Source organism: Schistocerca cancellata, chromosome 8 (assembly GCF_023864275.1).
Source record: "Schistocerca cancellata isolate TAMUIC-IGC-003103 chromosome 8, iqSchCanc2.1, whole genome shotgun sequence".
Taxonomy (NCBI): domain Eukaryota; kingdom Metazoa; phylum Arthropoda; class Insecta; order Orthoptera; family Acrididae; genus Schistocerca; species Schistocerca cancellata.
The window spans coordinates 193,932,457-193,949,432 of record NC_064633.1 but is presented as its reverse complement, the minus strand read 5'-3'; the positions used below and the strand labels follow the sequence as shown (position 1 = coordinate 193,949,432).

General features: G+C 39.6%; 1 protein-coding gene across 1 annotated transcript in view; it reads left to right on the top strand.

Annotated features, from left to right (window-relative positions):
* The window catches only part of LOC126094618 (uncharacterized), a 105,712-nt gene that overhangs the window by 59,444 nt on the left and 29,292 nt on the right, over nucleotides 1-16,976 (top strand). The window contains exons 4-5 of the mRNA XM_049909098.1: nucleotides 8,370-8,526; nucleotides 13,805-13,967. Coding sequence (XP_049765055.1) covers nucleotides 8,370-8,526; nucleotides 13,805-13,967 — 320 coding nt within the window. The remainder of the gene's footprint in view (nucleotides 1-8,369; nucleotides 8,527-13,804; nucleotides 13,968-16,976) is intronic.

Below are 16,976 nucleotides of genomic sequence, written 5' to 3'. Positions count from 1 at the left end.
GAACAACAGAAATTTGCTAACATCGGGTATAGATTTGAGTGTCAGGAAGTCGTTTCTGAAAGTATATGTATGGAGTGTAGCCACGTATGGAAGTGAAACATGGATGATAACTAGTTTGGACAAGAAGAGAATAGAGGCTTTCGGAATGTGGTGCTACAGAAGAATGCTGAAGATTAGATGAGTAGATCATGTAACTAATGAGCAGGTACTGAATAGGATTGGGGAGAAGAGGAGTTTGTGGCACAGCATGACTGGAAGAAGGGATTGGTTGGTAGGACATGTTCTGAGGCATCAAGGGATCACAAATTTAGTATTGGAGGGCAGCGTGGAGGGTAAAACTCGTAGTGGGAGACCAAGAGATGAATACACTAAGCAGATTCAGAAGGATGTAGGTTGCAGTAGGTACTGGGAGATGAAGCAGCTTGCACAGGATAGAGTAGCATGGAGAGCTGCATCAAACCAGTCTCAGGACTGAAGACCACAACAACAACAACTTTACCGAAGTTTGGATGTTACCATGGTTTTGAGTCTAATACTGTACCTCAATGTCTTGTTATAAATCTCTCTGAGAAAGCTTTTGGTGCCATAGCTTTATACATGTCAGGAGAGGTTTAAATTTGGCACTGACAGCCAAGTGTTCATCAGTGGTTGATTTTATTAATTCTGTTGAGGTGGCTATTTTTTAACTAACTTCTGATGTTGCAGACAATGCTAAGAGGGAGGCATGTCACGTGTTGACTGGGGAATGTCCACCCAAGATTAATATCACAGCAGCTGAGAGGACTAGTTTATGTTCAAAAGTTTATATATATATTGTTATTTTACCTGTAGACAAGGGTGATGCTACCATTGTTTTGGACAAGCAGGACTATGTTCAGAAGATGCAGCATTTGCTGTGTGATTCAGCATATTTCTGGATCGGTGCTGACCCCACAAAAAGTATTAAGGAAAAGACTAACAGCTTCTTGAAGAAAAGTTCATTGTTACGGAAGACTTTCAAGCACCTTAGTTGTTATTGCCCTGTTCACCATACGTTATATGACCTCCCTGTTGTCCTCAAGGAAGGGATTCTTCTTTGTCCCATTGTGAGTAACAATGGTGCTCCGACATATCATGTAGCAAAATGCCGTGCTACTCTGTTGAGTCAAGTAGTAGATCTGGATTGGTGTGAGCATCTTGTTAAGAACTCAGCAGATTTCTTGCATTGATAAGAGGGAATGCGTTTCAATGACTCTGATATTCTAATAAGTTTCAATGTTGTTCTCTCTTCACTTGTGTTCTTCTGTATGATTTGTTATGGTTGATTGAGGTTAGGTTTGGTGTTGAATTAACAAACCTATTTTGACATGTGTTGACTTCCACTTACTTTTTATCCAATGACTAGTACGAGCAGACATGGAGTTGCAATGGGCAGTCTGTTGTCACCTATTATTGCCAATTTTTTTAAGGGAGAGTGTGAGGCACATGTCTGTAGTGGGCAGCTTTCAAACCTGCATGTTTTTCCAGATAAGTAGGTGATACTTTTGTTGTTTGGCGTCATGGCAGTGAGAATCTGAACAACTTTTTAGAACTGTTGAAGTCAATCCATCCAAATATTTGTTTCATGATGGAGGTGGAAAATGATGGCTGTCTTTCCTTCCTTGGTGTATTGGTCATGAGGTAGCTTGATAGTACGAGGTGCATTCAAGTTCTAAGGCCTCCAATTTTTTTTCTCCGGACTGGAAAGAGATAGAAACATGCGCATTGTTTTAAAATGAGGCCGCGTTCATTGTCAATACGTCCCAGAGATGGCAGCACCGTACGGCAGATGGAATTTTACCGCCAGCGGCGAGAATGAGAACTGTTTTAAGTACTTAAAATGGCGACGTATTCCTTACTTGAACAGCATGCAATCATTCGTTTTCTGAATTTGCGTGGTATGAAACCAATTGAAATTCATCGACAGTTGAAGGAGACGTGGTGATGGAGTTATGGATGTGTCGAAAGTGCGTTTGTGGGTGCGACAGTTTAATGAAGTCAGAACATCGTGTGACAACAAACCGAAACAACCTCGGGCTCGCGCAAGCCGGTCTGATGACATGATCGAGAAAGTGGAGAGAATTGTTTTGGGGGATCGCCGAATGACTGTTGAACAGATCGCCTCCAGAGTTGGCATTTCTGTGGGTTCTGTGCACACAATCGTGCATGACGACCTGAAAATGCGAAAAGTGCCATCCAGGTGGGTGCCACGAATGCTGACGGATGACCACATGGCTGTTCGTGTGGCATGTTGCCAAGCAATGTTGACACGCAACGACAGTATGAATGGGACTTTCTTTTCGTCGGTTGTGACAATGGATGAGACGTTGATGCCATTTTTCAATCCAGAAACAAAGCGCCAGTCAGCTCAATGGAAGCACACAGATTCACCGCCACCAAAAAAATTTCGGGTAACCGCCAGTGCTGAAAAAATGATGGTGTCCATGTTCTGGGACAGCGAGGGCGTAATCCTTACCCATTGCGTTCCAGAGGGCACTACGGTAACAGGTGCATCCTACGAAAATGTTTTGAAGAACAAATTCCTTCCCGCACTGCAACAAAAACATCCGGGAAGGGCTGCGCGTGTGCTGTTTCACCAAGACAACGCACCCGCACATCGAGCTAACGTTACGCAACAGTTTCTTCGTGATAACAACTTTGAAGTGATTCCTCATGCTCCCTACCCACCTGACCTGGCTCCTAGTGACTTTTGGCTTTTTCCAACAATGAAAGACACTCTCCGTGGCCGCACATTCACCAGCCGTGCTGCTATTGCCTCAGCGATTTTCCAGTGGTCAAAACAGACTCCTAAAGAAGCCTTCGCCGCTGCCATGGAATCATGGCGTCAGCGTTGTGAAAAATATGTACGTCTGCAGGGCGATTACGTTGAGAAGTAACGCCAGTTTCATCGATTTCGGGTGAGTAGTTAATTAGAAAAAAAATCGGAGGCCTTAAAACTTGAATGCACCTCGTACATGTTGAGAGACAGATCAGATGTGCACTGCACTATCGACCAATTATGCACCAAGTGAGTTATGATAATACAGAGGTGGTACGGTCTTTTTGTCTCATGCAGGGTGCATTTCTAACAGGATTGGTCATATTTTATGGAAATACAAAGTGAAATGTGTTTTTTGACCACCATCTAAGATCATGGGCCTTTTAGGTTCCATAAAGGGTGATCTTGGTTTTTGATAGGTTGTGTTTACTGTATTCCTTACAGTTGTGGCTTGTTGTGTATTTGTCAGACTATCAGGACTGTGGAGGACTGGTGTACTGAGCATAAGTGTCACACAAGCTTACAAAAGACATTGCAAAACATTGTCTTGGCACTGGTCAGCCTATGGAATATAACAACATGGAGTTTTTGACATGGATCTCTGGCTACTGGAATAGTGTTATTAAGGGAACAGTTGAAATTAAGTTAGTAAGTAACTTTATAAATATTGATGGTGGTTTTTGTTTAAATTCTACATGGAATCCTGCTCTCTCCCTTGTTAAAAAACAGAGGGACAGCATTAATCCTATCTCAATAGATTATTATTAATTTCACTATTGGTAACTTATCATGTTGGTTTTTTTTTTTGTGTGATGGCACTAGTGTTTACTGTGTGTGTGTGTGTGTGTGTGTGTGTGTGTGTGTGTGTGTGTGTGTGTGTGTTTCTGCGTTTCTGAAGTTTCTCTGCAAACAGAAGTTTTAAATTCCTTTGCACAGCACTTACTTGCAGCAGTTATGCCTTGGAAATGACAGAATGTGCTCATATCAGAATATCAGCAATAGTGGTTTAGTAAATTAAAATTCATTGTTGATAAATAACTATTATTGGTTAATAAACTCGATTTGGCTACTGTGTTGCACTCGAATCTTTTATTACAACACAGTGATGGAAAACTAATTTGCCAATATGGCTAATGATTATTCAACACTCATTATCTGAATAAATAATAGCAGCTGATCCAGACTGTGTTATTTGCAGCCTAATAATATTGATAATGGTTCCCCAAAGTCATCACATATTCAGTTATAAATAGAGAAGTATGTTACAAAATTAAAAGAAGTTAGCATTCTCTTGATGTTGTTCTTTATTTTAATAAGATGCTATATTCACCACTATAGCCAGTCACCCAAATGGTCATTTTCAAGTGTACGAGTACATATACATACATATTCTATATGTGTATATGATATTAGCAGATAATACAGAAAGACAAAAACAAGTGGCAAATGCTGAGATATGCTCCAAATATGTTTTTGAGTGTGATAGAGCAAATCCTTGCAGGAAGAGAGAAAGGTTCATTTTTATCTTCTTTAATTATCTAGTGTTTTCATTCAAATTTTAGTTGTACGATGGATAAGTACCATGCGACCTGTTTGCAGATGCAGGAGGAGCTAGCTGCAGTGTGCGAACAGCTGAAGATGTTGTTGGCCACGTTCAACCATCTGCAGGGTGCTGTGTTGGGGTTTACCAGCGGCAAAGAAACTGGCCCATTACATGAGACACCTCAGGTGTTGCTTGTTTCACCCATGAGCTGTGTTGCTAAGGCATATTACATTTTACCTGTTGCAGGGCAAAGCAGAGTGGCAGGTTGTAACATGTTCTTGTCGTTTGAGGTCTGGCCGTATGGCCTTACCTGTTCATTCTGTGAATACACATCTGGCTGCCTCTTCAGCAGGGTCCGAGCAGGCACACAGTGACACAGTGAAGGGGTTCCAATGTTAGGTGCCTTATGTAGCTTATTTGCAGATAGTACACAGGGTTCGAAAGAAATCCAATGTGTGCTTGATATGTCTGCCAATGGGCCTCAACCAAGATGTAGAAGAGGCCTTGCCTGTGGCTATTGAGGTTGCAGATTACAGTGATATTCAAGTAATGCCTCATGTTGACACCAGTGACGCCTGTCGCTAGGGTTCTGGGGCCATCCTCAGTTCATAGAGTGGCAGGTTGAAGTGGTGAAGACTAATGACCTCACTCATGGGGTGTAAGCAGAGCTTACAGTTTGCAGTATTGTACACAGAATTGATCAGGATCCTTTGATTTGGAGCCAAGTGAAAGGTCTCAACCAAAGTGTCTGTCAGTTCTCTGCTGGCTTGGCTCCAGATTTCTAGACAGGTCAGGGGAGCACTACACTGAGTACAGAGAGCAAGTAGCTTAGTTACTCAGATACCAGAGTATTCACTGAGTGCACTTTTTTTTTAAAAGGTAAATGGTAGCTTTAGGTCCTCTGATGAATGCTGATCAATTGGTACATGGAGAGCAAAATCAGGTGGCATTCAAAGTAAAGACACTTAAAATGTCAAAATTTAAACATTAAATTGCCAAAGCATTTGTAACAGAGTTCCTGAAACTGCCAACCTGCATGAAAGTTGTTGTGCCAAAATTATTTTCAAAACCAATAGTTCAATAAAAATCTGAAATGTAAAGCTCTGAAAGAGAGGTTAGACATCATAGGAGGGGGCATTTTCATTGCAATTGACAAAAATATTGTGCCTGTACAGGTTGAAATTGGGATTTACTGTGAAGTTACCTGGCTGCGAGTGAATGGACTAGATGAAGTCAAGTTTATCATCAGATGCTTTTACCAACCCCTAACTGTTGTAGAATCACTGAAATGACATCTACACACAGTAGGGTGCAAATACCCCAATTTTGCAATATTAGTTTGAGGTGACTTTAACCAACCAATTGTAGATTGGGACATCTATGGATTCATTGTTGATGGTACAGACAGACAACATTTTCCAACATCTGTCTTGAACAGCTAGTTTGGCAACCCACATGCAATGAAAATATTTTAGACCTTGTAGCTACAACAGGTCTGACTTTATGAACAGTGTCCATATTCGGTGTGTGTCAATTAGTTAAATAATTAATTCACTGCAATCCTTTCACAGTTTTGAATTTTGCTGGCTATTAGTTGTTTCAGTAATAGGATTCACATGTATTTTACATGGACTACTACTTTCACAAAACTGTGGCTGACTGTGGGATGCTGTTAAGATCCTCTTACACAGATATCAAGACAAATTTATGAAAATGAAATCAATAAATTGAGCCATTCAGCGGATTAGAATTTTCTCTGCTTGTATTAAAATAGGTAACTTACAACTACTGCTGAATGATTGCAGTGTATATGGCTCCACAACAAATCATGATCAACATGTTGGGGTTTACTTTTTACAGATAGCTCGTACTCCGTGACCTTTTCCAACATTATAAAACAATTTTGCAGACTACTTCCCATATGCTGTTCACTTGTGAAACACTAGCAACACCTCACACTGTGTGCTTGTTAGTGAAACAATACAGCTGCTGAAAGCTGAAGTGCTGACTGCCTCTTGATATTTTGTAATACTAGACAAATGCCTAAACTATCCTTATTATTAGAACGGCTCATTCCAAAAATTTACATAAGAGTCTTCATTGTTGATAAATTTTACAACTCAGTTATACCTTTATTACTGAATATTACAACACAGTCACAGAAATCACAGGGATTTGCAATATTTATGAAGAACTGCCCTATACACATTTATACAATAACATCATGTAGAACTGGAGGAAAACACAATGGTGTTTACTGTAGGTGTGTTGGATGACAAGTCAGCTCAAGTCAGCATCTAGTAGCCCAAGACCATCAAGGACCAGTCAGAGCAGGCTGTCATTCATCCATGAATTATGTTCTGTAGACTCCACAGAGAAGGACAGTCAGGGTGTTGAATAGGTCTGAGGGTGAACATGAAACATAATCCAATAATTTCTTACTAGTCCTGGAATAGTTGAGACTTGGCAATACCATTGAAAATATTTGTCATCCCTCTGACTGTTGACTCACTTCTGGGACTGGAGCTGAATTGTCAGATAAATATACAAGATATTTCCTTGACATTTCCTTGTAATTCCACGGAAAATTTCTGAATAATTTGTATTTAGTAATTACAGTGAGATAGAACTTTTTGACTACAAGAAGGTCATTTCATGCATGAATTACAATTGCTGTCTTTTGCGGCTTTGCACTTTGGCAAGAACGCAGGAAGTAAACACTGAATCCCATTGACATCTGCAATGGTTTATTGCACAAGGTTAATAATAACATGATATACGACATCACAATGTTGAAGGCTCTCCTGGATCTGGTCTGGTGCCAGCATGATGCTGTAATGAAGACACAACTGGCATCCAGTGAAGCTCAGCAGGGCACGGCAGTGATTGACACTGCAGTGAGAGGTGCGCAAATTGTGCCCAGCAAGAATGGCAGCATTGGTAGCTCGATGAGCCAGCAGTAGCATTGGCAGGTATTGGTAGCTGTTGACGAATCAGCTCTTGATTAGCGGCAACCACCTCAAATGTGGTGATGCCAGTGAGGGAGTTGTTCCTCTAGGTGATGGCAGCATGAATGGCAGCTGGGAGGCAGCACTTGAGTGCCACTTCTGCTTGGGGTGCAAATGATGCTGATGGGGTATGCTGATGTAGAGGTGACAAGCCGGGCCGATGTTGGCAAGTGTTAGGATGGTTCAAAGTGATGGCTCGAGCAACTCTGGCCCCCCAAGGATCTGTCGATATTGAAGGGTCAGCAACATGGATCATGAGGCTTTGACTGGTGGGCTGCAAGTAGCCAGTGTAATTGCCCAGAGTGGCAGAATCGTCTGCCTGCCAGTGGCCTCAGCATGGCTTATAAAGGCAGACAGACTTATCTGTGCGTAATCATGTGACTGTGCTCACAGCATCTCCATGGATGGTGCGCATGCAGATATGTGTAGACACGTGATTGCAGATTGAGAAAATAGTTCCACAATCATGATGCCACTGTCAGTGGTGTGCACACAGTTGTGCGGGAAGCTAAAGCCTTTGGCAAAATAATTCACAATCATTCATATCAAGAGTCAGTTGTCAGTAATAGATGTAACTCCATATATTGTTGAGTTCACTACTTTTCCTCTATTTTTTACAGTGGATACACAAGTCCATTGTCTACTAACAATGAAAATTCCCTCATAGAATAATATGTAAAATAAAGGAAAGACAACCACTCACCCACAACCGACTGATGTGTGGCACATAGAAACACATGGTCCACTATTGGTGAATGATTGCCTTTCCCTTGTTTTACATGTAGCTCCATTGTCTGCTCTTTGTTATTCCTACTTTGAAGCAATATTTTTTTACAATCTGATAACTTACTTTATGGCAAATCATATTTATATTTAAACTGTTATTCTGTGTAAGCTTCTCATTTACATTATCCTTTTTTTCCCCTAAGTAAGACATGCACATCTTCGATGATACACATGTATTATAGAAGGTCATTTGTCTTTTTTTTTCATTGAATGGCAATCTGTTTTTCCTTCATAGATCTTACAAGGAAATGTTTGCAGTACTGTCATTGGATGATATTGTTTCATTGTGGAAAATTTGCTCTCTAGAATTTGACAAGGAGCCACCATTGTTGATAGCAACAGTTGCATTCCAACAGCTGCCAGTGTGTGCCATCAGTATCTGGAGGTATAAGGTTAGTGCAAATTGCTAATTATCAGATAATGGTATAGACAATAATGAGTTTTAGTGTATGATGCTATAAAGATTGCTGGGTACTGATTGAAATAGGTTCAACTGTTTTTTCAACTTTTCCCTGTGATGGCCACTTGGTTTAAACAGCATCACGTATATGGATCACAATTTGAATATATTTTTTTTCCTTTGCAGTAAACACAACATATTGCATTCCATGTGTTACTGAAAAAATTACAGGCACAATAAAGGTGAATCTGACAACAATTGTGCCAGTAAAGTGCCCCTCCCCCCTCTTTTGTATATCTGGTGGTTGTTAGAATACATTTATTTTCATCTCCCCCCTTCCTTTCTATTCCTTAATTAATTATTCTTTCCATTTCTCTTTTTTGCTTCCTCTCTGAATTTATTTTTAATTCTGACTCTGTCCCATTTATCATCTCTGAATTGGAGCTAGTACTGTGTTTAGTGCCTCCTATGCTCTCTTATGCCTTTTTCTGTACCTCCCTCCCCCCTCATAACATATGGGACCTTATTAACAGAATGCCTGAGTGATCAGTGCTACTTTTTCAGTCTTCCTCAATGAATCCTTTGTTCCTCCCTGCAGAAGGAACAAGTTCTGCCAAAACGTGGGAATATTATATTTCATTATTTTATTTTTGAAATGCTGCTATTTGCAGTACTGTAGGTTGTTCTTTTTGAAGCTAAGTAATGGGAAGCATCCCAACTATAATAAAACTTACTGTTGTGTTCATAAATCTTATATTGCTTTATAAAGTTCTCCCTATATACTTACTTGCTGTGACAGTATAGAAATGTTTTTCACTAACATTGTTATCAGATACTTATGGATTTTTCTCATTATATTGCACTTGTCCACTTATAAAGTGATCTCCAATTCTGTGCACCAAATAAAAATTTGATTTTAGCCATACTGAATCACCCTAGATAGTAATATACAGGATGCAGGAGAAATTGTCAATATTATTGGATGTGACAGGAGAGATCATGTGAAGCAAAAAACCTCATATGGACATATGCCCTGCTCCAAATGGTTTCCAAAATAGAGCACATTTAATGTTCATTGTTATTTATTTTCTGTGTTATTCAGTACATTGTCAAGTTTACACATGTACATGACTTATTTCCTGTGTCACTTGGGATCTGTCTTCCTAGTCTTGTTACGCCAATATGAATGAACAGGATGATTATAATTAAAGTTCCAGATTCAAACACTCGAAAAGAGGAACCATTACTCAAATTGATGTCAAATTTGAACAAAACATTATCAAAGAGGAGGAAACATTAAGGGAAAAAATAAATTTAACAAAAATTTTGCCACTTGATAGTGCTGTAAGTGGCAGAATATGCAAAACAAAAGCTGTCCCTTAGTTTGCATATGAGACGCTCAGCATGACTATCTCAATGCAGGGTTATGTGCTGTAGGTAAAGCTCTTTCACGAGAACAGTGACTGTGTGCCAGTAGTTCTACCGAAGTTTCGAACGCTCAAGGGTATGAAAAAAGGCACTGGTCTGATGTCTGCCAAGGGTCTGGAAAAAATGATTACAAAATTTGAACAGAGAGCTTTGTTTCGAGTGCAGTGTGGCAGTGGGAGGAAAATAATTTGTCTGATGTTAGCAGATGAAGTGGCTACAGCATTGCAGGGTTGATTGAATGGTGGTGTCAAAGATGCAGCGCATGGGGAATTGCCTCATCATTGGACATGCCTGTGAGCAAGGTGCATAAAATTGTGCGAATGTGTTCAGGAGGTGCTTCATGCACTGACTGCCAGTAAGACAAACATTTTTTTTAGAGTTTCTTGCTCACATGAAAGTGGACTGTGAATGGCCAAGGAACTGTCTGTGGACAGACAAGGAATATGGGAAAGGAAAATCTGCTTGCACATCAACCCTGAGTTCGCGCAGCACGTCGCTGCACCTGTCTAGCTATACCTATAGCAGGTTGGTGGCATCATTTATTGAATGGCCTATTTTTTTGAAGAAATGAATCCTGTTACTTGTACCATCACTGGTAAACGCGCATCAATATCATTCCAACCTTTCAACACTGTGATGCATGGATGGGATCATTTTTATGCAGGATGGTGCTCCTTTGCACATTTCGTAGCCAGTGAAGCAGATGCTGCAGAGACATTTTGTAAGTGCTAGAGTTACCAGCCATCATATCCCTAGAGAGCCAATGGCCTTGCTGCAGTGGGAACACCAGCTCCCATTAGATCACCAAACTTAAGCAGTGTTGGGCCACCATCCGGGTCTGCCAAGTGCTGTTGGCAAGTGGGATGCACTCAGCCCTTGTGAGGTCAGTTGATGAGCTACTTGACTGGGGAGTTGCAGATCTGGTCACAGAAACTGACAACAGCTGGGACAGTGGTGTGCTGACCACATAACCGCATCCATTGACGCCTGTCAGCAGAGGAAGGCTCTGCAGTTGGTCAGTACCATTGGGCATTATGAGGCCTGTTCAAAGAGAATTATTTCCCTACAGCCTGGCTGCCCAGATCACTTGATTTTAATCCGTGTGACTTCTGGCTTTGGGGTTATACGAAAGATGCTGTGTTTGTTACTGTAATTACAAACCTAGAATTAAAGGCATGCAATGCACAACACTGAATGTGACACTCCAATCTATTGTGGAACATGCTGTTTCTATTTCTGCTTTTGGCAGAAAGTGGTGCTCAGCAGATTGAATATGTCTTGTGCCAGTCTCATACAATGAAAATCCAATTCCATTGTTGCTTTTCTATGTGGTTTTTGGCCACAGGCAATTAAAAATTTATTTTTCCTGTCCGATGCAGTACAACCTTTCCATGATGGATGGGCTTACCTAACTAACAATGTCACAGCTGTTGAATGCCAAACCTATGCAGTCATGTGCATTGTACAGTATTGTTGGTTTACTGCGCAAGTTACATCATATCATCGTATTGCGATTCATCTGCCGAATCCATTTATGTTATGACGCTAACAGCACCATCTAGTGGGGAATTTTTTCCCCCTCATAAAGTTTCGATAATATTCCATTCAAATTTGAGTCATTCAGAGTGGGGTTCTTCCTTTACAAGGTTTTGAAACTGAAACTTTGAGTATAATCACCCTGAATTTGTGTCATTTCATGGTGCAATCCCATCATTTTGAGGCCATTCTTAAGGATCCTAATCCGTGTATTTGGTGGCTGGCCAGGGCTCCTTTTCAGTTGTTCTGTGTCGAGTACTGTTCTTGTCATATGGTTTATGTTCAGAGCCTGTAACATACTGGTACCAGTGGGGCAATTGTTTTGAAGTTTTTCCACTATATTTGCTATCTTAAACAAGTCTCGGAAGTTGTCATTTCTTGCTCTGTCTTTTAAGTTCATTTGTAAGTCTACCATGTTAACTACAGTTCACATACTTTGACAATTTGTAAGATGTCCATCTGAAAAGAAAGAACTGTGCTATATTTGAGTGTTGTCATTGATGTGGTGTTCAGTCTGAAGATGGGTTTGGTGCAGCCTCTCCATGTTACTCTATCCTGTGTGTGTGTGTTTTCTGTGTGTATTTTACTCTAATTTGTCAAAGGATAATTCCAAAAACTAGCAAGTCGTCTTTTTTTGTGTGTGCCTCTCAACATCTCAATGCTTCTTCTTTTTGGTGAGTGCTCTCCTTTAATCCACAAATATTTATGTCCTACAAAAACTTTCACACAAGATACGTTTTATTGTCGGAATTAGGGTTTTCATTTCACCTCACTCCTTTAGTCCATATCAAGTGTTCCAGTGACTCAGTTAGTAAGAGTGATGCCTGTGTAAGACACAGATGTGGTTTCAGATTTTCACCAGTTGTTTAGTTTAAATCTCTCAGAAACTTTCTTCACCTTTGAAGACAGTATCGTGTTAGCAATTGAAAGGAAAACGTAAGATATCCTGTCTGATATCAGGCTTTGTAAAAAAAAAAAATATCGCATTTTTCCCTTTTCCTTATTGTGCTGTGGAAATATAATGGTTCTCTTGGCAGCTTTTCATTCTTCAGTAATCACTTCATAATGAGCAGAAACATGTATTGACTTATGCCTGATTTGGTGTTCTCGTGAAATAATTTATGCAGCTGGAGTTCTGATAAAAACTTTGCCATACACCCTTAAAAAAGAAGCATCACTACCTCTGTAAATGATATTGACTGATTCAAGTTGTTCTCCCTTTTTAGTTTGTTGATCAGAGATCATCTACTAATTTTTTGAAGTGTAGTCCCAATAGTTTCATTTTAATTTCATAAACAGGAATGAATGTTTCATGAGACACAGCTGTGTTTTTTTCTCTATAATCAGTGTGTGATGACCAGCATTTAAGGTCAGAAATGTAATATCATAATTCTTCTCCTATCAATCATTGTGCATTACCAGATAATATTTCATTGTGCAAAAGCAGGATTTGCTGTAACATTGGTCTTTGAACTGTGTGATCATTTAATATGAAACATAATTAATTGTCTTAGCAATTTAATTAATGTAAGGATGGTAACTGTTGCTTAAGTTGCTTCTTCTAGTAACATGCTCTGTAGGTTTAGGGCCTGTCCATTTCAGATGTCTTAGCCATTTGGAAATATTTTTACTACAAAGTAAATTACATCTTGTGGAGTAAAAAAAGTATTTCTTGAATTGTACGAAACTGTGAAACGTAATCTGCAGGAATTAGTTTTGAAAGTAAAATCATTTGACCAAATTATACTGTCATCCTTTTTCTAATAACAATGCATTTCATTTCATGAATTTGGTTATCTGGCCATATATGTTGCAGTAGTCCTCTTTTTTTTTCAACTGTTCATTACCTACCCTACAGCAATACTCTTGCCTGCCTATATGCCCTTGCTTTGAAAATGCTAGAGGTTTGAAAGCATGAAGGTGCTGTACTTTCCTTTGTGACAATTTTCTTATTGACTCTTCAAGCTTTCCCAGCAGATATGCTGTAAATAGTCTTCACGGGTTTGCCACTGGATCACGTTGTGCAAATTCCACAATATTTCCTTGGAGCAATTGTCTGATATTTTCAGGTGGTTCAACCTTGCTGGTGGCTAGGTATGACTGTGTTGTAAATATGGTATAATTCTAGCAGAACACACAATGAACTGTAATTTATTCTCTTGAAATGTTTATTCATCCTTCATGTTAGCTTCTAAGCCTCAGTCAGATGGTGTCACTTCCACTATATTTGTGTTAGGGAATAGTATCTGAAATGTTATTAACTTCTTTTAACTTATTTGTCACGTCTTACAGAAATTGCTGATTAGTTTTCAGGACTCAGTGTCGATGCAAGACGTTTCTGGAGGGACAAAATATGTCCAGGCGATTTGGCAGTACTAGATGAAGATTTTGTGCACTTTGAAGGTGTAACTGAGTGCCAGATGCTCGAAGCACATGCATGGAGAGACAATATATACACATGGATAACAAGTTAGACATTTGCAGTAATTCTTAGCAATTATTCTGTAGTACTTGAGCATTGTATTTAAATAGTGGCATTTTTTGTAGTCTTATGGTTGTCATGCATTTTTACTTTATTTATCCGTACAAATAATTGAAAGATAGGGATTTATTGTATCAAACACAAGTAAAAAAACTCATGAATCGTAAGACAGGCATGAAACTTTGCAGGCTTTCAATAGATACATACACTGAACAGCCAAAGAAACTGGTACACCTACCTAATATCGTGTAGGGGCACCACGAGCACACAGAAGTGCCGCAACGCGACATGGCATGGACTCGACTAATGTCTGAAGTACTGTCAGAGGGAACTGACATGATGAATCTTGCAGAGCTTTCCATAAATCCATAAGAGTAACAGGGGGTGGAGATCTCTTCTGAACAGCACGTTGCAAGACATCCCAGATATGCTCAGTAGTGTTGGTGTCCAGTGGAAGTGTTTAAACTCAGAAGAGTGTTCCTGGAGCTACTCTGTAGCGATTCTGGATGTGGGGGTGTGGCATTGTCCTGCTGGACTTGCCTAAGTCTGTCGGAATGCACAATAGACACGAATGGATGCAGGTGATCAGACAGGATGCTTACGTATGTGTCACCTATCAGAGTCATGTCTAGATGTATCAGGGGTCCCATAGCATTTCAATTGCACGAGCTCCACACCATTACAGAGCCTCCACCAGTTTGAACAGTCCCCTGCTGCCATCCAGGGTCTGTGGATTCATGAGGTTTTCTCCATACCAATAAACATCGATCCACTCAATACAATTTGAAACGAGACTCATCCGACCAGGCAACATGTTTCCAGTCATCAACACTCCAGTGTTGATGTTCACAGGCCCAGGCGAGGCATAACGCTGTGTGTCGTGCAGCCATCCCGGGTACACACATGGGCCATCAGCTCCAAAAGCCCATATTGATGATGTTTGATTGAATGGTTCACACACTGATAGTTGTTGATGGCCCAGCATTGAAATCTGTTGCAGTTTGCAGAAGAGTTGCACTTCTGTTACACTGAACAATTCTCTTGAGTCATCATTAGTCCCATTCTTGCAGGATCTTTTTTGAGCCACAGTGACGTTGGAGATTTGGTGTTTTACCGGATTCCTGATATTCACAGTACACTCGTGAAATGACCATACAGAAAAATCCCCACTTCATCGCTACCTCGGAGATGCTGTGTCCCATCGTTAATGTGCTGACTGTAACACCACATTGAAATACAGATAAATCTTGATAACCTGCCATTGTAGCAGCAGCAACCAATCGAACAGCTGCACCAGAGACTTGTTGTCTTATATAGGCATTGCCGACCACAGCACCATATTCAGCCTGTTTACTTATTTCTGTATTTGAATACACATGCCTATACGAGTTTCTTGGGCACTTCCATGTATTATTTTGTGGACTACTTCCTGAAATGCATTTATTTCGCACATATTACAAAATTAAATCCGAAAAAGCATTGTACAAGAATATAATCTAAACTTTTTCTAGTTTCCAATCAGACAACCATTTACTGATCATAGAAGGTAAGAACTGGTGGTGGACAACATGCATGAACACTTTCATATCAGTTCAAGTAAGATTATTGGTAGTAACTGAACAGTTCAGTATACTTGTAGACATAGTTTTAAAACAGGAATTGCCATAATCTATCAACAGAGAAATTGCATACAGTACATAGAATGTATTGAGTGAAAAGAAGTCCAAGCCAACTAATAATACACTGATACAAGTCCTGTGTGATGCATGTAGATGGTCTGTTGAATGTCAGTCCCAGATTTATTCTCAGTTACAGGCTGTCCCCTCTTAACCATTATTGTCTGCTCTACAGTGGGATTGACAATGAAAGGGAGACATACTTTAAGTATTCATTACTGAGATGACCACGTGGTATAATTCTTTTGAATTCACCACTCTTTTTGTCAATCTGAGGTCGACTACAAGCATTCTGTCTGCACTTAATCGAATGTTTCAGATAGAAGGCTCTTTGCTGATCATAAACTAAGCTTTCACATAGTAAAAGTTGCTTGTGGTGGTGCAATATAACAGATACTTTTGGTGACAACATAAAATTGCTTGAAATTATCCATCTCTTTTTCATACCAGTCTTTTTACTTAAGTTTATGTTATCAGCTCCCATCATATTCAACATTAATAACATTTATCGAAAGTCAGAACCACCTCTTATTTGCACTGACATCACAGGTTTTGTGAGGCATAGCAATACCAGCATTCTTCAACTACTATTTTTTTTTTTTTTCTGCACTGTCTTCAAGAAGCATTTTTTTCATCAGTTGAGATATCTCGGTCAAAGTATTAGATCAAAACAACTTGAGACAAATAACTCGTTTCTTCTAAAAGATGATGTCTTAATTAATTAAAACATAAATAAAAAATGCATAAATAACTACCAAAATACTATGCCTTGAAAAAGACTGGTTACAGATTTGTGTTTACTAGTCCAGTGAGTTCATTTGATACACATAGCAACCACATTCTGTTCAATGTTATTTAGACATTTTTATTTTCACTTTAGTATGTTTCTGACCCTTCAACTATTTCAGTCAACATATCACAAAAATGATTTGCATGTGAACACAGCTAACAGTCTGTGAGGGTCCCTAAATACTATTTTGATGCACTGAATCATGCTTAATATTTTCAAATTGTATAAAAGACCATTTGATTCTAAAAACGTTTTGTAATTCATAGATTTGGCTTGGTTGATGACATTAAAATGTTGCTACAAGCCACCATAATTAAAAGAGGCACAGCAGTGAAGGTAGTGTGTTACTGCAGTGAGCAACAGGTGGTGGTTTAGTTTGGTTCATGGCAGTATGACAGTTTCAAGTGGCGCTGTGTTTTCAACTCTGAGCAACTCTGACGGCAACCATATTGAAGTGCAACAGATACATGGTTTTATTTCTGCTGCAGCCTAATAATAAGAAACAAATAATATATAAAGTTTTTGTTTGT